At 38.9% G+C, this 23163-nt stretch overlaps 1 protein-coding gene across 2 annotated transcripts in view; it reads right to left on the reverse strand.

Moving 5' to 3' along the window:
- Trdmt1 (tRNA aspartic acid methyltransferase 1) overlaps window positions 1-23163 on the reverse strand; it is a 37473-nt gene that overhangs the window by 9645 nt on the left and 4665 nt on the right. The window contains exons 1-8 of one of the 2 annotated variants that reach the window (XM_048367771.1): window positions 17417-17465; window positions 13342-13451; window positions 10186-10262; window positions 6295-6366; window positions 5409-5474; window positions 4321-4390; window positions 2847-2930; window positions 264-592 (exon numbers count right to left, since the gene is read on the reverse strand). In XM_048367771.1, the coding sequence (XP_048223728.1) occupies window positions 264-592; window positions 2847-2930; window positions 4321-4390; window positions 5409-5474; window positions 6295-6366; window positions 10186-10262; window positions 13342-13443 (800 nt within the window). In that variant the 5' untranslated portion in view covers window positions 13444-13451; window positions 17417-17465. Of the gene's footprint in view, window positions 1-263; window positions 593-2846; window positions 2931-4320; window positions 4391-5408; window positions 5475-6294; window positions 6367-10185; window positions 10263-13341; window positions 13452-17416; window positions 17466-23163 lie in introns of those variants that run through there. The other variant, XM_048367769.1, reaches the window with a different exon arrangement.

Here is a 23163-nt window from a genome sequence, read left to right on the forward strand (position 1 = left end):
TCACGACACTTAAACTCCCACAAAGGTCACTGAATAATGGCCTTGTCATTTATGAACTCTTCTGTGGGTGGTGCACATCACGTTCTGCCAGAGGAATTTTCACTCGTGTTCTCTACTGGGCACCAAACAGGCAATTAGGGGGAAAATTCATTCTGGCATAAACATATTATGAATCATTCATTGTTTTGAGAAGAACTAAAAGAATACCTATTAAAAACTGGTTATCTGGGATATAAGACAAACGGAACCTCTTGAAAACCTACCCTTTGGTGAAGCATGTGGACCTTCTACAAGTAGGGCTGACAATATCCAATAAAAGAGAGTATCGCAGCAATGACTTCGGTGGTAAAAAGTATTGACTCATGTCAGTGTCATCTTCAAGAAAATCTTTCAGCATTTTCACAGAGAGATCACTGTTCTGTTGGTATTTTCTGTCAATTTCTTCAGCTGTTTCAAGCTTATAGAGAATGCTATCCTTTCCAGAAGAGCGTGTGCTGCTTGCTTCAATTTTCTTTTCTTTAATTTTCTTTTCTGCATCTACCGCATATTTTTGTGGATACTCATGTTCCATTTTGGGAAACTCCATCAGTACCTAGGCAATTAGCAGAAATACAAAAATTGACAAAAACATCAGAAATAAAAGTCAAACTAATAACATTATGTAAAATCTCTTTAGCTCTTTATATGGCTGCTACTAGAAGTCAGAAATTGTATTTGACTTGTATTTGTACAAGTGATTACAAGTTATTAATCATACAGCTATACTTCTATCAGGCTTTAGATTATTCTGTATTTATGAATAAAAACATCTACCAAAGTAATAGGAAGTATATATTAAATACAGACACAGCATCACATTTGGAAAAGGAGTTTAGAAAGTAATATTAACATTTCAAAGCTGGTATGGGAGATCAGTTTTCCATATTCCTTTCACTAAAAAAGAAATATTGAAACATACTCATAATCTAAAAGGAAACTAGGAATTAAAAAAGTAAACCACTTTTCTTTTTTTCTGGATTCCAGTAAAACTTTATTTATACAAATAAACATTGGAGCAGAATGGTCCATAGTTCTCAGACTCTTGTCAGAAATAACATTAAATTTCTTTGTGTCTAGTTTTTTTTTCCCTAAGAAAACCACTTTTCATCATGTAAAATTATTTCTGCTTATGAGGCCCATAGGAAAAAATGTATTTCTATAAAACTCAGAACCATGTACCAAGTCCTACTATATGAAAGAAGAAAAACACATGCATCTTTAACGAAGCTTTTCTGAATATGCTTCATAGATTGTTTCTGGAAATGAATACTAGGAAAAGGGAGGTAAATTAGATATTATATATAGGTGATTCGAATGACACAACCCATTCTCTATTTGTAGAATGTGGCTTTGCATAGTTACTAGCAATTATGGACCATTTCCTTGAACCACTGAAACTCATTAACCATGATCATTTTCTTTCTTTTTTTGTTGTTGTTGTCGGTTGTGGGGCTTGAACTCAAGACCTGGGTCCTGTTCCTGAGCTCTTTTAGTCAAGGCTAGCACTCAACCTTTTGGAGCCACGGTGCCACTTCTAGTTTTTTAGTGCTTAATTGGAGATAAGAGTCTCACAGGGGGGCTGGGGATATGGCCTAGTGGCAAGAGTGCCTGCCTCATATACATGAGGCCCTGGGTTCGATTCCCCAGCACCACATATACAGAAAATGGCCAGAAGTGGTGCTGTGGCTCAAGTGGCAGAGTGCTAGCCTTGAGCAAAAAGAATCCAGGGACAGTGCTCAGGCCCTGAGTCCAAGCCCCAGGACTGGCCAAAAAAAAGAGTCTCACAGGGCTGGGAATGTGACTTAGTGGTAGAGTGCTTGCCTTGCATGCATGAAGCCCTGGGTTCAGTTCCTCAGTACCACACACAGAAAAAGAAACATGTGGTCCTGTGGCTCAAGTGCCCAGACCCTGAATTCAAGTCACAGGACTGGCACACAAACACACACACACAAAAGTCTCACAAACGTGGCTGGCTTTGAACATAGGTCTTTAGCTCTCAGCCTCCTAAATAGCTAGGATTACAGGTATGAGCCACTGGCATCCCGCTTCATTCCTATTTTTAACCAAAATTGCTCACATAATTAGACTACTATCTAATGAGAAAATGAGCATTTAATTCTCACTTATTAATACTAATTATCACTAGATTTTAATCAATTAGGATAAATAGTATTGGCCTTAAAGAAAATGCAATACTATTTTCAGAAAAGTATACAATATTTTTTCTTTCCTTTTTTTTTTTTTTTTTTTGCCAGTCCTAGGGCTTGAACTCAGAGCCTAGACACTGTCCCTGAGTTTCTTTTGCTCAATGCTAGAGCTCTATCACTTGAGCCACAGAGCCACTTCTAGCTTTTTCTGTTTATGTGGTACTGAGGAATTGAACCCAGGGCTTCATGCTTGCTAGGCAAGCACTCTACAGCTAAGCCACATTCCCAGCTCAGAAAGTATATAATATTTTAACAAAAGTAACCAATAATTTTAATTCAGGAGACAAAATAACAAACAAAAAAGTCAATGGTCAGAAGAGAAGTAGCACTAATGGTGATTTTTTTTTTTTTACTTGTAACATTCTTTCCTACTAAATATATGTTTCGTGTATGTTGGTTTCGTGTATAAAGTAAAAGTGGCTTCAGGAGAGGAAATGGCCTTGAAAATAGAGGTGGTGGGTGGTCTATACTGAAGAACACAGGGCACACACAGTTACACAAAGAGGTTCTTGAAAATGAATAAGCAGACTGACAATATGCACAACAAATGGACAGCAGCAACAACAATAATAACAGTAACAATAATAACAGTAACAGTACCTGACCAGGGGCTTGAAAAGGTAATGGCTCTGACTGAAGCTTTGCAATGAGGAAATACCTTAGTCTTGAATTTGGAATGCCAAGCTACAAATACAGCAGAACAGTTAGTCATGCTACCAAATTAAAGAGAATTGTACAAACTTTAGCACCTAGTATAAAAACTCAGATATAGACATATAGATCTGCAGGAGCAGGCTAAGCTGCTGATTTTTGGAAGCCTTCTTTCAGATAATTGTAAAACTATTAAAATGCTGTTCGGTACCTTTATTTGAATGAAGATTGAATATGGTAAATTATATGTCTATGAATAATTTTCATTTTATATTTCCCAAGTGAAAAGGAATTGAGGTATTTTTGCAATCATTCTTGCCAATACAGTAAACATTGCAAAACTTAAATTCAAATTCTTGGTTTTTTTTTTTATTACTGTATTGAAAAGAAAGATGCAATATTTTAAAAGTTAAACGGCAATAAATATGAAATATATTTAAAGAAATAAGATATGTTGCTAATTTCCATAGTTAATTGTACATCTAATTTTGTGTGTATGTGTGTGGTCATGAGGCTTGCACTCTGGGATTGGGCGCTGTCCCTGAGCTCTTCAGCTCAAGGCTAGTGTTCTGCCACTTGAGCCATAATGCCAATTCCAGTTTTCTGTTGACTAATTGGAGATAAGCGTCTCACAGACCTTCCTACCTGGGCTGGGTTTGAACCCTATGATCCTCCGATCTCAGCCGGAGTAGCTAGGAATACATGTGTGAGCCATAGTGCCTAGCTTGTATATCTAATTTTTAAATAAGTTTTTATTCTGGGCTAAGAGCTATACAGTATAGCTAAAGAAGAAACTAAAAATAATAATAACAATAACAGCAACACTTGTAAAATCAACATCTACAAAATAATTTTTCAGACCAATTTACTTTCTTAATGATGAAATGAAAGATATGTTTGTAATTTAATGTGACAAAAATGTAATTAGAGAATAATCAATATTTTCACTTTATTTTCTGTTTTGGATTAAAGCATCACTAAATACATCTTGTTTGGAACCACCACACTACATATTTTCAAAACATGACAACATATTTTATAACCTTCTATATATATATTTTTTTAATTTTTTTTGGCCAGACCTGGGGCTTGAACTCAGGGCCTGGGCACTCTTCCTGAGCTTCTTTTTGCTCAAGGCTAGTGTTCTACCACTTGAGCCACAGCACCACTTCTGGCCTTTTCCCTTTGTGTGGTACTGAGAAATGAAACCCAGTGCTTCATGCATGCTAGTCAAGCAATCTACGACTAAGCCACATTCTCAGCCCCAAACTATATATTTTTCCATCAGATATGTATAATAAAGGCTACATGCATACACTAAATTTTGTAGGAAGACTCATGCCTAAATTTCAGGACATAATTTATTATTAGAAACAGCTACTTAAATTATAATTTATACAATGGTTTATAATGTGGTACCTACAGAAGTTGGAGATAACAGAAATTCTTGGTACTGAAATCCACAATTTTCTATTGTTTGTATCAATAGGTCTCTGAAAGAAAAGAAAAAGAAAAAAGAAAAGAAGAAAAGCTTTAACTCTTTACTTGGAAATGGGGTTCTTATAGTAAATAATCAGAAAACTTCACCAATAAGTAAAACTGAACTGCATACAAGCTGTTTAGAAAGACAATGCTCCTAAGTCTTTATTGAATCAGGTCCATTCTTCAGAAATTACATTTTTTGTGGGAAGTGCCAGTACTGAGGCTTGAACTTGGGGCCTTAAACTCGCAGGAGCACTCTACCACTTGAGATACACCTCCTATTCTGGCTTTTTTGCCTGGATAACTGGCAATAGGAGGCTCAAGGATGTCTCTCCACAGCGCCATTTTTGGCCTTCTCTATTTATGTGGTAATGAGAAATCGAACCCAGGATTTCGTGCATGCTGGGCAAACACTTTACCACTAACCCACATTCCCAGTCCCCTAAGGAGGATATTCTTAGGAGAGGATCACAAAGGTTCAATAACTATGGGTATATGATTATATAAAATGATTATTGAAATGAGCTCCAACAAATGGAAACCGGAGGTTTTATGTTATTCAGAACTAATGTAAGTGACTAAAACTAAGAACATTCTAGAAATATCATTTTTATAAAAAGGATAATATTTCAAAATGGGAGCAAATAAGTAGAATCAAACTTTGTAATGTTTCAAATTATTAGTCAAAATCAATACTAATAAATATGTGACATATTTAGTTTTTGTTTTTGTTTTTTTTTTTGCCAGTCCTGGGCCTTGGACTCAGGGCCTGAGCACTGTCCCTGGCTTCTTTTTGCTCAAAGCTAGCACTCTACCACTTGAGCTGCAGCGCCACTTCTGGCCATTTTCTGTATATGTGGTGCTGGGGAATCGAACCAAGGGCTTCATGTATACGAGGCAAGTGCTCTTGCCACTAGGCCATATCCCCAGCCCCAAATATGTGACATATTTAAAACATCAGAATATACATGTTTATTTTTGAGATTTTTATTCATGACACTTCCTACTGAAAGACAAAGATTTTCTTACCTTGTAGAAGACACTTCAAACCCTTTAACATTTTCAAGAAGGATATATTTTGGTAATTTTTGTAATCTAAAAAAAAGCAATTACAAATATTTCACGATAAAGAAAATTACTGCTTGTAAAAAGAATGAGGTTAAATAATTTTCTGGACTTTTTCTTTCTTTTTTTTTTTTTTTTGCCAGTCCTGGGCCTTGGACTCAGGGCCTGAGCACTGTCCCTGGCTTCTTTTTGCTCAAGGCTAGCACTCTGCCACTTGAGCCATAGCGCCACTTGTAGCCGTTTTCTATATATGTGGTGCTGGGGAATTGAACCCAGGGCTTCCTGTATACGAGGTAAGTGTTCTTGCAACTAGGCCATATCCCCAGCCCCTGAACTTTTTATTATAAAGGAATATTTTATGATTGAGACAATCCATATTTTCCTATTCTTTTCTCTGTAAACATTTGGCAAAGTTCACACTTGAAAATGTTAATTTCCACTGGAACTTGTCTCAGAACCTGGGTTTGCAGAGTCAAGCCACTGCTTTGCCCAACTCAAAGGGATGCTATTCAGAGACTATAATGGCGCCCAGAGTTTGCAGGCTTTTCTAGGCCTTGGTTAACAGCATTCTCGAACATTAACACCATTTGCATTGCTATGAGCAGAGGCAATGGAATTTAGGTAGTGTAGATTCATCTCTCACTGTGATGGCAAACCCTAACTGAATCCTGACACATTCACAGTTGTATTAATCAGTTATTGCAAAGATGATAAATGAAAAGCACAATATCTGAAGGAAGTCAATATGAACTTCCACATACCTATAAAATGATAAGCATCACATTCTTCCAGTGCCATAGTTTTATAGTACATTGAAGGTATGTGTTTAAAAAAAAATCTAAGTTTTCACCTTGGGAGGATATCCAGGACATGTAAGAAGCTTTTTGTCCTTGGGTCACTCATATCACCCTGTAGGCCAATTCTATAGGGATTAAAAAACAATGCACAAAGAAGTTCATCAATGATTTCATATAAATATGAGTGTTTTATCAGATTTTTTAAAAGTCAAACTGGGAATTAAAAATAATAAACATGCTGAAAATTTATTTTTTACAAAGTAATCTATCCAAGTAACTTACCTGAAACAACAAGAAACCAATGGGAAGAATCAATCTCCTAAAATCACCTTATTTAGGGAAAATTCACGAACACATGTATAATATACTAATAGCATCTTTTGCTCTACCCAGGAAAGACATCAAGGGGTAACTGGGTAAGGTAGCAAGGAGGTCATTACCTTATGGCATTGGCCATAACCACGACTTAAGCGAGTTAAATAATAAGCAATACTGAGGTATTTTTGTCCAATGTAAACAGACACTTAATCTGAAGGCCTGATTCTATAAGCAGAGTTACAACTCAGTTAGACTAACTAGGATCAGATCAAGTCATGTAAACAGGCAGTACTTGGCCTAGCAAATAAATCTGACAAGGAAGGTTCACAACATGATCAAGGTTCAAGCAAAAAGGAAGACTTAGATGAGCCTGCATAACAGGAACAAGGGACCAGGGTTTAAAACCTGGGTGCTTATTAGCCTCCTATCTTAAATAAGTTACTTGACATCATTTACCAATTTCCTCATACTGCAGGGCAGAATACATCAGTGGATCCAGAGCTTAGCTAGGAGATTAAATGGGACATAAACAGATTCTGAAGAAATCTGTAACTCTCAATGATGACAAGTACAGAATTAGATTCTGCTGCCGTCAGCAGCTGGAGTTAGGCTAATACAGATGTAGTATATATGCTGTAATATATGCTGCTCTACAGAGCTGTGGGATATGTCTCTATTCTGTACTTATTGTCCATAACAGGCCACATTGTTGCACATGAATTGAGCCATCTTTATATGGAATATTCTCTGCCTTCTCTGATAAACTCCTAATCTGCTTTCAGACAGTTCACACATCACTTCAAAGAATTTCCTTCTCCTGCTAGGCAGCAAACCATTTCCTCTTCTATACTCTCAGTGCACCTTCAGTATTCTGCCACTATATATCATAATTACTTATATCACATATTATTTATATAATATATATTTATATCACATATATTATTTATATCATAATTATTTGTCATTTTCTTCTTCTAGACTATAACCCTCACTCCTTGGCAGGAACTGTAGTACCAAAAGCAATGTATGGAACATAAATATACAATAAGAGAGCATGAGAGGGGCTGGGAATGTGGCTTAGCAGTAGAGTGATTGCCTAGCATGCATGAAGCCCTGGGTTTGATTCCTTAGCAAAACATAAAAAGAAAAAGCCAGAAGTGGTGCTGTGGCTCCAGTGGTAGAGTGCTAGCCTTGAGCAAAAAGAAGCCAGGGACAGTGCTCAGGCCCTGAGTCCAAGGCCCAGGATAGGTTAAAAAAAAAAAACAGACAGAGAGAGAGAGAGAGAATGAGAATATTCACTAGAAACAGGTATTTGTTATATATAATCTTCTATCTGAAGTTATATACATGAAAATATTATACATGATTAAAGTTTTGACTCTGGCAGTCTCTCATTGAGATTCATAGGAAGTTCTTTAACCTTTCTATGACTAGTTTTTCACCTGTAAAATAACAGTAATGCCAACTCCCCCCATATGCTTACTAAGCTAAATTATACATTCTATGTCAGTCACTTAGAGGATTACTATTATTAGTATTTAAATAAAATAAATATTTTAAATGCCTAACTGAAGATGAATTAGTCAAGATTTTTGCAAGAAGTGATTCCTTGAAACACATAGCTAAGTAAAGGCAATGTAGTTGTTTTAATGTAAGAAATTATAATGTGGCTAAGAAAAATCAGATTAAGGGCTGGAAAGGAGGCTTAGTGGTATAGTGCTTGCCTAGCATACATAAAGCCCTGGGTTCAATTCTTCAGTACTACACAAACAGAAAAATCCAGAAGTGGCTCTGTGGCTCAAGTGGTAAAGTGTTAGCTTTGAGCAAAAGAAGCTCAGGAACAGTGCCCACCCCCTGAGTTCAAACCCCCTAGGACTGGCAAAAAAAAAAAAAATGGATTAAATGCATGTGTCAATTTAAGGAATGTACAGTACACAAAAGCACTCAAGACTAGCTTTCAAATCTTACAGTTAAGTAATTAACAACTTAAGTAGCTAATATAGAAATTCATTTTTATTAATCAATACAGAATACCCAATAGCTTATAAATAAATTAAGTTGATTTGCATCAGAAATGAATATTGCAAGCCACATGTCAGCGGCTCACTCCTGTAGTCCTAGCTTCTCAGGAGGCTGAGATCTGAGGACTGAGGTACAAAGCTACCCTGGGCAGGAAAGTTCATGAGACTCTTAATTACAATCAACCACCAGAAAACCAGAAGTGGAGCTGTGGCTCCACTGTGGTAGAGCACTGGTCTTGAGCAGAAAAACTCAGGGAGAGTGTGCCCAGGGCCTGAGAACTGGCACCAAAAAAACCCCAAGGAATGTTGCAGGAAGGTGCAAAGAGTATACCATTGCATATCTACTGATAATCGAATTATTTTGCTCATCTGACTATAAATGATTAAGTATGACTTAATATGAACAAAAGAATTACTTAAAATTTTTTTCAAAATATAAATATGCAATTCATTACCCTCCCCAAATAGGCTTTTCTCCTTTCTTCTTCTTATTCTGTGTGTGGGAGGGAGGATTTGGGGGATGGGGGTCTGGCGTAATGCTGGTCTTATTTTGAACTCAGGGCCTAGGTACTTTCCTTAAACTTTTTTTGCTCAAGGGTAGCTCTCTACAACTTGATCCAAAGCTCTACTTCCACTTTCTGCTGGCTTATTAGTAATTAGAGATAGGAGTATCATGGACTTTCCTGCCTGGGCTGGCTTCAAACAAAGATCCTCAGACTCAGACTTTTTTTTTAAAATTTATTTATTAATTAAATTTTGTTGACAAGGTGTTGTGCAAAAAGGGTACAGTTACATAATAGGGCAGTGTGTACATTTCTTGTGATATCTTACACCCTCGTTTTTCTTTCCCTTCCCTAGATCAGGTAGGCATATATACAATACACAGTGTACCAAAAACATATACAGTAGCCACGTGGCATACACCAAAGGAAATTCACCTAGGACTTTATTTTTTTTTTAATTTTTTTTTTTTTTTGGCCAGTCCTGGGCCTTGGACTCAGGGCCTGAGCACTGTCCCAGGCTTCTTCCCGCTCAAGGCTAGCACTCTGCCACTTGAGCCACAGCGCCGCTTCTGGCCGTTTTCTGTATATGTGGTGCTGGGGAATTGAACCTAGGGCCTCGTGTATCCGAAGCAGGCACTCTTGCCACTAGGCTATATCCCCAGCCCCTACCTAGGGCTTTAAATATAACGTCAACAATAGAGTTTGCTTATCCTTGTCTTATATGATCATACATACATAGCTTTTGAGCTATTGTGATCCACTGAGAGGTCTATTTTAGACCTTTTTATGTTTAGTAGTTGTTTGGTTTTAGTTACATAGTGTAAGGTCGCTGACCCAAACCTGTGGGAAATACCATTTGACAAGAAGTTTTTTGTTTCAAAGACCTGGTCTCTACTGTCCCCCCTTCTCCCCCAGAACTCAGCCTTCTGAGTAGCCAGGATTAAAGGCATGAGCTACCAGTACCTAGCTCCTTTCTTCTTTTTAGTGGGGAGGGAATAGAGAATGCTAAAGATGAAACCTAGGGCCTCATGCATGCTAGGTAGCTGAACTACAGCCCCCAACCCCAAAACATTCTTTCTGAATAGAGGAACACTTAACATACCTTGTGAATGGCTGACACGGAGGGCTCATTAAAATCATATCGAAAGATAATTTGTCAAAGTCCTCCAATGTAATACCCTAAAGAACACACATTTATGGGTGAAAAAGAATATTAAAACACAAATATTCAATGTACACTAGGTAAAAAATGAACTATGCAACTTGAGGGTAGGGACAAGAGGAACAAAATAGGAAAGAACAAAAAGAAGGGGTGACAATGACCAAGAAGTATTGTACTTATAACTTGACTTGTGGAATTAGAAGCCCTTTGTACAACTACTTAATAAAAAGAAAAGAAAAAAGTATATGTGAACTCAAATATTAAGAGTGTCAAACAATGTAAATGATGAAGAAAAATGGTAGCCAAACATAATTAAGTATACCAGAAATAGTTGACAGTTTATATAACGCATAGTCTTCAAATGAACCAGTTAAACTAACTGGTAATGTTGTGGAGAAGTAAGGCAGATCAAATGAACCAGTTAAACTAACTGGTAATGTTGTGAAGAAGTAAGGCAGAAACTGAAGCATCATGTGGCTTCTGCCAAGTTGCGGGCCAGCAGAGGCAGAAGTGGGACAGCAATCTCCTCTGACATAGGCCTGTGCTCCGTCTCTAGGGTGTCTCCGTGCTACTCTCTTTTCTAAGTTCAAGTAGAGAGAACTTTATTTTATAATTAATGATCTTTGGCATAAAGTCAAGAAAAATTTTAAGTACCTATTCATCAAGGACTTTTTCTTATGTTGCTAATATATTGCTCAGTTATATCATCCTTGTCATGTAATCTCTGATAATATGTCAGCAAATAGAAAAAGCCCTCATTTTTTTTTTTTTTTTTGGCCAGTCCTAGGCCATGAACTCAGGGCCTGAGCACGGTCCCTGGCTTCTTTTTTGCTCAAGGCTAGCACTCTGCCACTTGAGCCACAGCGCCACTTCTGGCCATTTTCTGTATATGTGGTGCTGAGGAATCAAACCCAGGGCCTCATGTATACGAGGCAAGCACTCTTGCCACTAGGCCATATTCCCAGCCCCAGGCCTCATTTTCTGTTACCTATAATTACTTTGCTGTTTTGACACTGTGTGCAAAGAACTTCCAAAGAAGCTGGGTGTTGGTGGCTCACGCTTGAAATCCTGGCTACTCAAGAGGGTGAGATCTGAGAATCATGGTTCAAGCCAGCTTAGGCAGACAAGGCCAGGAGAGTCTTACCTCCAATTAATCACAGAAATGGTGCTAGGCACAAGAGGTAGAGAGCTAGCCTTGAGCAAAAGGAGTTCAGGGACTGGGCCCAGGCTCAGAGTTCAAGCCCTAGTACCAGCAAAAAAAAACAAACTTCCAAAGACTGTAAACAAGATTAAAATCATCCTCTTATATATTTATATATAGTACATACAGATACCTATGGATATATGATATGATCATCTTATAAACACATACATTTAATAATATATATTAGAAATTACATATATTATACATAAGATATAATCATATATATGTATCTAAGTCATCTTAAGATAATTATTTTCTGATTTTGTAGCATATAATAAAAGATTATTGAGGGGATGGATATTCCTTATCATGTCTTGCCCTATGAACTCTGAAGTTATTTTATGTATGCATGTACATAATAATTAAACCTTTTATGAGGACTATCAATTATCATTCTAACATAACTTTCTATTACTTCTAATTTTTCCTTTGGCCTTGAAATTTACCTGACCTAATATCAACTTTTAGACTCTTTCTATCTTTTATTACCATTGCCTGTTATTGCTTTGTGCATTTTATTTTATTTATATATTTACTTTTTGGCCGTCCTGGAGCTTGGACTCAGGACCTGAGCACTGTCCCTGGCTTCTTTTTTGCTCAAGGCTAGCACTCTACCACTGGAGCCATAGCGCCACTTCTGGCCATTTTCTATATATGTGGTGCTGGGGAACTGAACCCAAGGCTTCATGTATACAAGGCAAGCACTCTTGCCACTAGGCCATATTCCCAGCCCCTATTTTATTTTACTTTTTGCCAGTCCTGGGGACTGAACTCCGAGCCTGAACACTGTCCCTGGCTTCTTTTTGCTCAGGGCTAGCACTATACCACTTGAGCCACAGCACCACTTCTGTCCTTTTCTATATATGTGGTGCTGAGGAATCGAACCCAGGGGTTCATGTATATGAGGCGAGCACTCTACCACTAGGCCATATTCCCAGCCCTTCTTTGTGCATTTTAGAGGCATTAAGCAATGTTAACATTAAACAATGTTAAAGTTCATTAAGCAATGTTAACAAATAATTCACCCATATTTCCAAGGACCTATTATGGCAGGGAATATGACAACAACCAATGACTAGAGCACACGTCACCTGCCAAGGCCTCTAGTGGAAATTTTGCCCTTGAACTCAAAGTTTCACCCTCTTCACTCTCCTAACCCCAATGGTACATTTGCATTGATCCATGGCACGATGTGGAATAGGGGAGATGCGTATTTTCTCTGGTTTTAAATTCTTGCTGATACCATCATGGTGAATAAAACTTAGATTTTTTTTTTTTTTGCCAGTCCTGGGGCTTGAACTCAGGGCCTGAGCACTGTCCCTGGCTTCTTTTTGCTCAAGGCTAGTACTCTGCCACTTGAGCCATAGCGCCACTTCTGGCCATTTTCTATATATATGGTGCTGGGGAATCGAACCCAGGGCTTCATGTATACAAGGCAAGCACTCTTGCCACTAGGCCACATTCCCAGCCCAATCTTAATTTTCATTTCAGGCATATTGCTTTGATCCATGGCTCTGACTCCTGCCAGCTTGGTTCTCTCCCAGCTTTTGATGAGTTCCTGACAATATTATTAATTTCATGAACAAATGATAGCTTCATTTATTTGGTAGAGCATATTTTGAACCCTTCTTCCCTTTCTTATCCAATTATACATTCTTTCTTTCTTTTCAGCCGGTCCTAGGGCTTGACCTCTGGGCCTAGGTACTGTCCCTGAGCCACTCTGTACTCAAGGCTAGCACTTTACCACTTGAGCCACAGCGCCACTTCTGGCTTTTTCTGTGTATGTGGTGCTGAGGAATCAAACCCAGGGCTTCATGCATGAGAGGCGAGCACTCTACCATGAAACCACATTGCTAGCCCACGTATGTTTTAAAAGAACATTCATTACTCACTTCAATGGTCTTCTCCAGTAACTGTGTGTGAGGAAAGTTATGCTTGTAGACTTCATTAGCAACAGTGTTCACGTCGACGGCAGCCACCACTCGTGCGGGCATACAGCTTTCTGTAATGATAAGCGGAATGTCTTATAACAGTGGGTTCATCATAGAGAAAAGTTAAGAGTGCAGAACTAAGGAACAGATGGCTTTCCTTAATTTGCTAGCCAGTTGTGAACCCATCAATGGAGGACCAGGCAAGGAAGAATCCAGTATGAAGCTGAACACCAGAAAATATGCTCTGGCTCAACTCTCTACCAGAGTTTCAGGGCCAAAAATAAGATTTAAATTGCAGTTGTTACTTCTTATATTTGGTTTCTTCTCTCATTAAGATATATGCTTGTGAAATAACTCAAAATTTTTCCTAAGTCAAAACAAATACATAGAAAAATATAGGATATTGTAAATGAAACTATATTCTAGTTTGAAATTTCACATAAATGACCACATGTTTCTGTTTGACATTATCACAAAGCCAATTTATAATACACCTGAAAAATGTTTCTATGTAAGATTTTTGTTTTTTTATAAGAGCTTTATTGATATAAAATTACCAGTGCTCAAATTATACCTGTTTGAAGCTTAGATAAGTTTTTTAATAAGGTGAGCAATTCATCGGTAGCCAAGTCTAATACACATCCAGAGACATTAAAATTTTGACACAGAGGAGAGAATACAAGAATATGAAATGTAACTGTTCAAAATCAGGACAAAATAGAAAAAGCTTAAAAAATAAAAATAGTTGAAAGTTAAGCAAATCATTCAAGAAAACACTACAAAGTTACAACAGTAGATTAGAACACAGTTAGCCTACCTTATTTATGGAATTATGTGAGGTTTTTTTTTTTTTTTAAACCAAGTATGGTCAAAATCATAATAAAGATGTTTGTTAGGTTTTGTTTTGTTTTTGGCCAGTCCTGGGGTTTGAACTCAGGGCCTGAGCACTGTCCCTGGCTTCTTTTTGCTCAAGGCTAGCACTCTACCATTTAAGCCACATCGCCACTTCTGGCTTTTTCTGTTTATGTGATGCTGAGGAATCGGACCCAGGCCTTCATGCATGCTAGGCAAGCACTCTACCGCTAAGCCACATTCCCAGCCCAAAAACATAATAAAAAATTTAATAACCAAAAGAAATTTCAGAAACAAAACTTTTGCATCCCTGCACATGCATTGCGCAGTTCAGCTGCTGTGGAGGACTGCTAGGTCAATCCCGCATTGTAGTCTCTTGTATTTAAATCCTTATATGGTCTGGCATGTCTTTGCCTTCAATTTTGTGGAAATTACAGCTCCATCAAAGCAAATGGCGCAGGCTGGGGATATGGCCTAGAGGCAAGAGTGCTTGTCTTGTATACATGAAGCCCTGGGTTCAATTCCCCAGCACCAGGTCAAATACAGAAAATGGCCAGAAGTGGCGCTATGGCTCAAGTGGCAAAGTGCTAGACTTGAGCAAAAAGAAGCCAGGGACAGTGCTCAGGCCCTGAGTCCAAGGCCCAGGACTGGCAAAAAAAAAAAAAAAAAAAAGATACACAAAGCAAATGGCGCCCAGGAAACAAGATAAAAATTACAATAACTCTCCCAAACCCAAGAGAACCCACAGTATGCTGAGTTGAAGTGATAAAATGATTTGTTTTTGTTTTGTTTTGGCCAGTGCTGGGGTTTGAACTCAGGTGCCTGAGCACTGTCCCTGGCTTCCTTTTGCTCAAGGCTAGCAGTCTACCACTTGAGCCACAGCACCACTTCTGGCTTTTGTATATATGTGGGGCTGATGAATCGAACCCAGGGCTTCATGTATGCAAGGCAAGCACACTACCACAAGGCCATGTTCCCAGCCCCAAAGGAAATTTTTATATTTGTTGAGAAGCAGCCTGTCTTTGGAGGAAGTTGGGCAGCATTGGGAGAGGGAGGGTGGGATGTGTCAAGCATTCAAGTACTTAAGAGCATGAAGTAAGATCTTTTCTTTGGAGAGCACTTTTAATGACACACAGTAACTTGGTGACAGTGATGTTGCTGACCCCAAATGGTTTCAAGGTATGGATGCTCAGAGATCCTGTGCTAATAGTAACTTTACAGTATTGAAGTCTATACATGCCGAGCATTCACTCTTTCTTCCTCAATAGCTGCCTCCTTGAACCATACTCTCACAGATACGGTGTTTACTTCTTTAATAATAACTATTTACTGATGGGTGGTGATCTCATATCAGTGCTAACATTTTTTTTTTATAAACCAAATGGGAAATTTTGGGGGAAAGGATCTAGAATGTAAGCAACAGACACTGGAAATAAAACCAGATTGCAGGAGAAAAAAAATGTGATCTTACACTTAAGTCTAAAAGAGGAGAAGCCAGAGGAAAAGAGAGCATAAACGTCTCCAGGAAAACATTTACCAAGTGCCTCTTAGGTTTATCAATCAACTTCCCCAGGTATTCTTCTAGAAAGTACCATCTTCTGTGTTTATATATGGGAAATTGCAAACCTTGCCTCCTCCGGCTGAATCTAAATTCAACAGGTGCTTAATTGCTTGAGTAGAAACAATAGCTTACGAATTTTATCTTTGTCAAAAACATCAAAAAGATCTTAGAACACAAATTAAGAAGGCTTCTAGACCAAAGAAAAATGATTATTCAAAGATTAATTTGCAAAATCACAGAATGTATAATTCAAGCTAAGAAGTAAACTACTACTAATCACTGTATGAGATTAAACATACATTTGCCAGGTATTTAATTGCTTTCTAAATAAGACTTGCTTCTATTAGTATGCTGTGCTTACATTTGGTACTTATGCAGCATGCAGGTCTGTCTGGAGTTGGTTAACATGACTTTCACCTCTCTCTCTGGCTGACTAAAAATCCAGAGTGATATACTAAATCTATACCAAAATCAATAGTTAATTTTATGTTTGTGCAATATGTGCCTGCAGGTCGTAAAATCTGACAAAAAGCAATTGTAAGTGTTTCCAGTGGAGACCCAAAAACTGATGAACTGAAAATTCTTTCTCAGAAAAGAATGGATTTCAAAGTCAATAAAAACATGAACTATTTCACAAATTGATGCACATGTTTTGGACAGCATGACCGCCCCCCCCCAAAAAAAAATTATTTCCATTAGTAAACAAAAGTGGATATAAGGGCTGAGGTCATGGCTCGAGAGGTAGAAGGCCTGCTTCCAGTCAGGGTGAGGCCCTGAATTCAAACCCCTGTAGTTCCACCAAAACAAAAAACAAAAGACTAAATAAATAAATAAATAAATAAAATCCAGATATATAGTATACAAGTTAAATATTCTAATTCCAAAATTCTTGGGACCAGAACCCAAAGTGTTTCAGACTTTTGAATATCTGCATAGTCATAATAAGATAAGTTTGAGGTGGGATTCCAAACATAAAACTCATTTGCATTTCATATATACCTTGTGTACATATCCTAAAGGTAATTTTGTAAAAAGAAAAATTTTAGTGTACCTGAATTTTTACTGTAACTGAAATAATGAGATTAGGCGTAGGAATTTCCACTCATGATTTCATATTGATGCTCAAAAAATATTTTTAATATTTTATTCTATTACTTTGCCCAGCATTTGTTCATGCGATTTCTTTCAGTTACTAGATTTCAGGTTTAGCAATAGAAAGCATAGGTTTAAAGCATAGGGAATGTGGCTTAGTGGTAGAGTGCCTGCCTAGCATGCATGAAGCCTTGAGTTTGATTCTTCAGTACCACATAAACAGAAAAGGCCAGAAGGAGAGCTGTGGTTCAAGTGGTAGAGTACTAGCCTTCAGCAAAAGAAGCTCAAGGACAGTGCTCAGCCTTTGAGTTCAAGCCCCAGGACTGGCAAAAAAAAAAAAAAAAAAAAGTGAGAAACACAATGAGACATTCTAGAGAGAGAAACAGAATTTTCTCTAGATGGAGAAACAGACACTCTAGATAGAAACACAATCTCCATTGTGTTTAACAATTACTGCACTGAATCCATAAGAAAAGGATAAAAATACTATGCTTCTATTTATGGGAACTGATTGCTAAAATGCAAATTTACCTTTGAAAGTAACTGCTTTTTCACTGATTTCTGGTGGAACAGGTAGGGGATTACCATTTCTGGCAGGGGAGGACCTCTGGTTTAGAATAGTAAAAAGGCGGGCTGGGGATATAGCCTAGTGGCAAGAGTGCCTGCCTCGGATACACGAGGCCCTAGGTTCGAATCCCCAGCACCACATACATATACAGAAAATGGCCAGAAGCGGCGCTGTGGCTCAAGTGGCGGAGTGCTAGCCTTGAGCGGGAAGAAGCCAGGGACAGTGCTAAGGCCCAGGACTGGCCAAAAAATAAAAAAAGAATAGTAAAAAGGCACAAATCTATACTCTGCCTGACTTATCCAACCAAATCAAAGAAGTTTTTGTTTTTTTTTTTTGGCCAGTTCTGGGGCTTGGACTCAGGGCCTGAGCACTGTCCCTGGCTTCTTCCCGCTCAAGGCTAGCACTCCGCCACTTGAGCCACAGCGCCACTTCTGGCCATTTTCTGTATATGTGGTGCTGGGGAATCAAACCCAGGCCCTCATGTATACAAGACAAGCACTCTTGCCACTAGGCCATACCCCCAGCCCAAATCAAAGAAGTTAATTGTTCATGTTTGATGATTAAAATAGAAGCACACAAATCTGTTTTTTATTTTTATTTTTCTGGCCAGTCCTGGAGCTTGGACTCAAGGCCTGAGCAATGTCCCTGGATTCTTTTTGTGCAAGGCTAGCACTCTACCACTTGAGCTATAGTGCCACTCCTGGCCGTTTTCTATATATGTGGTACTGGGGAATCAAACTCAGGGCTTCATGTATACGAGGCAAGCACTCTTGCCACTAGGCCATATTCCCAGCCCCAGAAGCACACAAATCTTGAAATATTAATATAGCATCAATCTTACCATTTTGAAGTAAGGCACATGGTCTGTTTTCTGATCTGTATCCCACATAGGTGATGTGTTTGAATTGCCTCACTGCAAGCACACCTGAGACATTCGACCAGGTATGTTAACACTGACATCTAGTTGTGAAATGGGAGACCGGTTGAGAGCAGCCTATGTCTATTTCCTTTCATTCCAAGTGACAGCTTAATTAGGAATAAAGGGATAAACACAAACAGATCTGTAAGGGTTCTGAATTGAAAATCAATATCAAAGGACTAGAGGCATGGCTCAAGAGGTAGCGCCAAGGGAGGCCCTGGGTCAACTCCCAGTATTACAGGCAAAATAAGTAACTATATAAATAAGGTAAGTAAATAAATAAATAAAGTAAATTAGCATCAAATATTTTACTGCTATTAGCAAAGCAAAGTACATTTCGTGGCTCTTAACTTTTTTCTGCATTTCAAAACTCACTTAATGATATTCCTATGAATAAAATATAAAATGAGTTTAAATACTGTATGCAAGGACCATTCAATTTCCTTCAAAAGTGACCCTAGAAGTTCAGCTACTATCCAATGAAATAAATTTTCTTTGGGTGAAGCCGTACTTTGCTGTTACTGACACCTGAATAGACGTTAGAGGCCAGCGGGCAGACGTGGCCAGGCAGCGCTTCTCATCGGTGAGCCGATGTGGCCTTGGCACTGATCTCAGGAAACTGAAACACTGTTGTTCAACAAAATCCTGGAAGATAGGCCAGTGCTGGAGAATTGATACAGGAGAGAAATGTGTCCAAGTAATATTAAAAATAAAAACCAACCACACACAGATAAGGGAGTTAGCACGGCATGAACAAAAATATTTGTAAGAAAAAACAGTGAAATATAGAGTGATGAAGCAACGGATTTTTTTTTTTTTTTTTGCCAGTCCTGGGCCTTGGACTCAGGGCCTGAGCACTGTCCCTGGCTTCTTTTTGCTCAAGGCTAGCACTCTGCCACTTGAGTCACAGCGCCACTTCTGGCCATTTTCTGCATATGTGGTGCTGGGGAATCGAACCCAGGGCTTCATGTATACGAGGCAAGCACTCTTGCCACTAGGCTATATCCCCAGCCCCAGAAGCAATGGATTTTGAGAAGGAAATTAAGGCATAAGAAATCTTTCTAGTGTCCAGGAAAGTCCATTTAATGAAGTGTCTGTTTGCTAAGATAGCCATTCTTTTCCTCCCCTCCTTCTCTCTTCTTCTGGTCAGGGGCTACAGAATACTGAACAACACTGCCAGTACCCTCAGGCCTGACGACGTGAGCAGACTCAACTCCAGGGGCATCACTGATCTCTGAAACAATTTGTTTCTATATACGGGTAGTTGAAATTGTCAACCTGGAACCACAACAGCTCCATCCAGTGAGACTTTCTGCAGGGATGAATATGTTCTGTGGCTATGCTGCTCAATGAGGTAGCTGTCACAGGACAGAGGGGTACTAAGCATGCAACATATTAGCAGTACAAGTGAGGAACTCTGTCTCTATTTTGAATGTAAATATATTTGTCTTGTGGCTACCATACTGCACAGCACAGTTATTAGGTTCCACATCAAGAGAAGTCCTGAAATAGAAGCACAACTGGACAGTTCCTGCTACTCACAGGCTGGGCAGCCTTGGGAAGCCCATTTATCCTCCGTAAGCCTCAATCTCTTCATCAATGGAACTCACATAAAAACAGCTTTACAGCAGTAAAGGGCTGCTGAAAATTAAGTTCAGAATCTATAAAATACCTGTCAACATGAAGATGCTCAGGTATTACTCAAAATTCTATTCACTCCCTGGCATTTATCTGAAATACATTTCAGGGAAATTTAATAGATAATTTAGTATACAAAGTCAACAATGGTGATTATTTTAATTTTGATTAAATTTAGGAAATGAGACTAGTCAGAGAATTTTCAGAGTTATAAACCACTCATTTTATAGATAAATTTCAGGAGAAATACTTCAAAAGATTTTAGAGTAACACAGAGGAGGTTATCTTCACAAATGACAAAAACTAGATGGTTTTAACCTTTGCTGTAAATATATTAAGTAATAACAGACTGAAATGTAATCCCAAGAGCACACCAGTGATAAGCCTTTCCTGACCTTGCCACTAACCCTTGGGATGATAAGCACTTGGGAGGTACGGGACAGCCCTCCTTCCAGGGTCATTACCACTTGTTTGGTCTAATATGGGGCCCTGTACTCGATAATCAAGCACCCTACGAACAGCCCTGCAAAAGCTACTCTTTTAGCTTCTCAGATTTCCATCTAACTTGCCTTTGAATAATTATTAATTCATAAACCCTAATCCTTACAAATTGTATTTGAGGTTTTTAGATAACTTACTGTCCTGAAATGAAGAGATTCTTCTGCCCATCGACTTTTTTCTTTTTTTTATCGGTCCTGGAGCTTGAACTCTGGGCCTGGGTGCTGTCCCTGAACTCTTCAGCTCAAGGCTAGTGCTCTACCACTTGAGCCACAGTGCCACTTCCAGTTTTCTGGTGGTTAATTGGAGAGACATACCTGCGCTGGCTGGCTTTGAACCATGACCCTCAGATCTCAGCCTCCTGAGTAGCTAGGATTACAGGTATGACCCACTATCACCTGGCATCTATCAACTTTTGACAACAACCAAGACAAAATTCACTTGCAAAGTGACAAGACCATTTATTTTATTTTAAAATCATCTGTGTTGAAAGGAAAAGTCAATCTTTTTCTTTTCTTTCTTTCTTTCTTTTTTTTTTTTTTTTGCCAGTCCTGGGGCTTGAACTCAGGGCTTGGGCGCTGTCCCTGAGCTTCTTTGTGCTCAAAGCTAGCGCTCTACCTCTTAAGCCACAGTACCACTTCCGCTTTTTCTGTTTATGTGATACTGAGGAATTGAACCCAGGGTTTCATGTATGCTAGGCAAACACTCTACCACTAAGCCACATTCCCAGCTCAAAAAGTCAATCTTTAAAGGAATTGTTTCTTATAGAAAACTTGATCTTAGAAACCTCATGAAGAGATGTGACTGCTCAAAAATATTAAATGGATATGTTTATGATAAACTACACATACTAATACATATAATGCCCAATGTCAGTTAAAAATTACAGGGTAATGGTGACTAACACCTGTAATCCTAGCTACTTAGGAGGCTGAGATCTGAGGATTACAGTTCAAAGGAAGCTGAGGCAAAAAGTCTGTGAGACTCTTGCTTCCAATTAACTACCAAAAAAGGGGCTGGGGCCTAGTGGCAAGTGTGCTTGCCTCCTATACATGAATCCCTGGGTTCGATTCCTCAGCACCACATACAACAGAAAATGGCCAGAAGTGGCGCTATGGCTCAAGTGGCAGAGTACTAGCCTTGAGCAAAAAAAAAAAAAAAAAAAAAAAAGAAGCTAGGGACAGTGCTCGGGCTCTGAGTTCAAGGCCCAGGACTGGCAAAACAAAACAAAACAAAAAACAGGGCTGGGAATATGGCCTAGTGGCAAGAGTGCTTGCCTCCTATACATGAATCCCTGGGTTCGATTCCCCAGCACCACATATATAGAAAATGGGCAGAAGTGGCGCTGTGGCTCAAGTGGCAGAGTACTAGCCTTGATCAAAAAGAAGCCAGAGACAGAGACAGTGCTCAGGCCCTGAGTCTAAGCCCAGGACTGGCCAACAAACAAACAAACAAACTTGTAAGTGAAGTGTTAAGAGTGCTAGCTTCAAGCAAAAAAGCTCAGGGGCAGCTCTCTGGCTCTGAGTTCAAGCCCAGGACTGGCACTAATAAAATAAATGGCAGCATCAATAACCAAACTCACTGAAAGCTGCTGAATAACAAAGGGAGAGGATTAGTGAGGAGGTCTGATTAAAATGTCATAAGTGCATACCACAGTGAAACCCCTTTGAATAATTAACACACACTTGAAAAAAAATGAATGACAAGATAGTAAGATGGCCCTGTCTTAGATATGGGCACTAGTGTGAGGGAAGAGGACGAAATGGAGAAGGGTGAATACACGAAACAAAGGTGGGTGAATACACTTTATGTACATGTGCAGAAATGGAGCAATGAAGCTTGCTGATTTGGGAAAGAAGAAGGGGAAAGGGAGGAAGTGAGCCTGATCAAGGTGCTCTATGCATATATGAACGTGTCTAAATAGAACCCACTTGCACAGCTTTTTGATGCTAATAAAAAATCAGGGGGAAACAGAAACTTGTTTTAAAAAAACAACAGCATCAAATATCCATTTTTCTGAACACATATAAGTAAATTTGTATATATGGGTCTTTGTGGGGCTTGTCCCAGATTTTATTTTATTTATTTATTTATTTATTTTTTTTGGCCAGTCCTGGGCTTTGGACTCAGGGCCTGAGCACTGTCCCTGGCTTGTTTTTGCTCAAGGCTAGCATTCTGCCACTTGAGCCACAGCGCCACTTCTGGCCATTTTCTGTATATGTGGTGCTGGGGAATTGAACCTAGGACCTCCTGTATACGAGGCGAGCACTCTTGCCACTAGGCCATATCCCCAGCCCTTGTCCCAGATTTTAAAGAAGTCATCCTAAGGATCAAAAGTCTTCTCAACGTTCACCACTGTAGAGTGCTAGCCTTGAGCAAAAGAAGCTCAGGGACAGTGCTCGGGTCCTGAGTTTAAGCCCCAGGACTAGCAAAATAAAAAAATAAATAAAAATTACCACTGCATTCTTTTTTTTGTTTTGTTTTGTTTTGTGTTTTTTTGGTTTTTTTTTTTTTTTTTTTTTTTGGCCAGTCCTAGGCCGTGAACTCAGGGCCTGAGCACTGTCCCTGGCTTCTTTTTTGCTCAAGGCTAGCACTCTGCCACTTGAGCCACAGTGCCACTTCTGGCCATTTTCTGTACATGTGGTGCTGAGGAAT

Source organism: Perognathus longimembris, chromosome 18 (assembly GCF_023159225.1).
Source record: "Perognathus longimembris pacificus isolate PPM17 chromosome 18, ASM2315922v1, whole genome shotgun sequence".
Classification (NCBI taxonomy): Eukaryota; Metazoa; Chordata; class Mammalia; order Rodentia; family Heteromyidae; genus Perognathus; species Perognathus longimembris.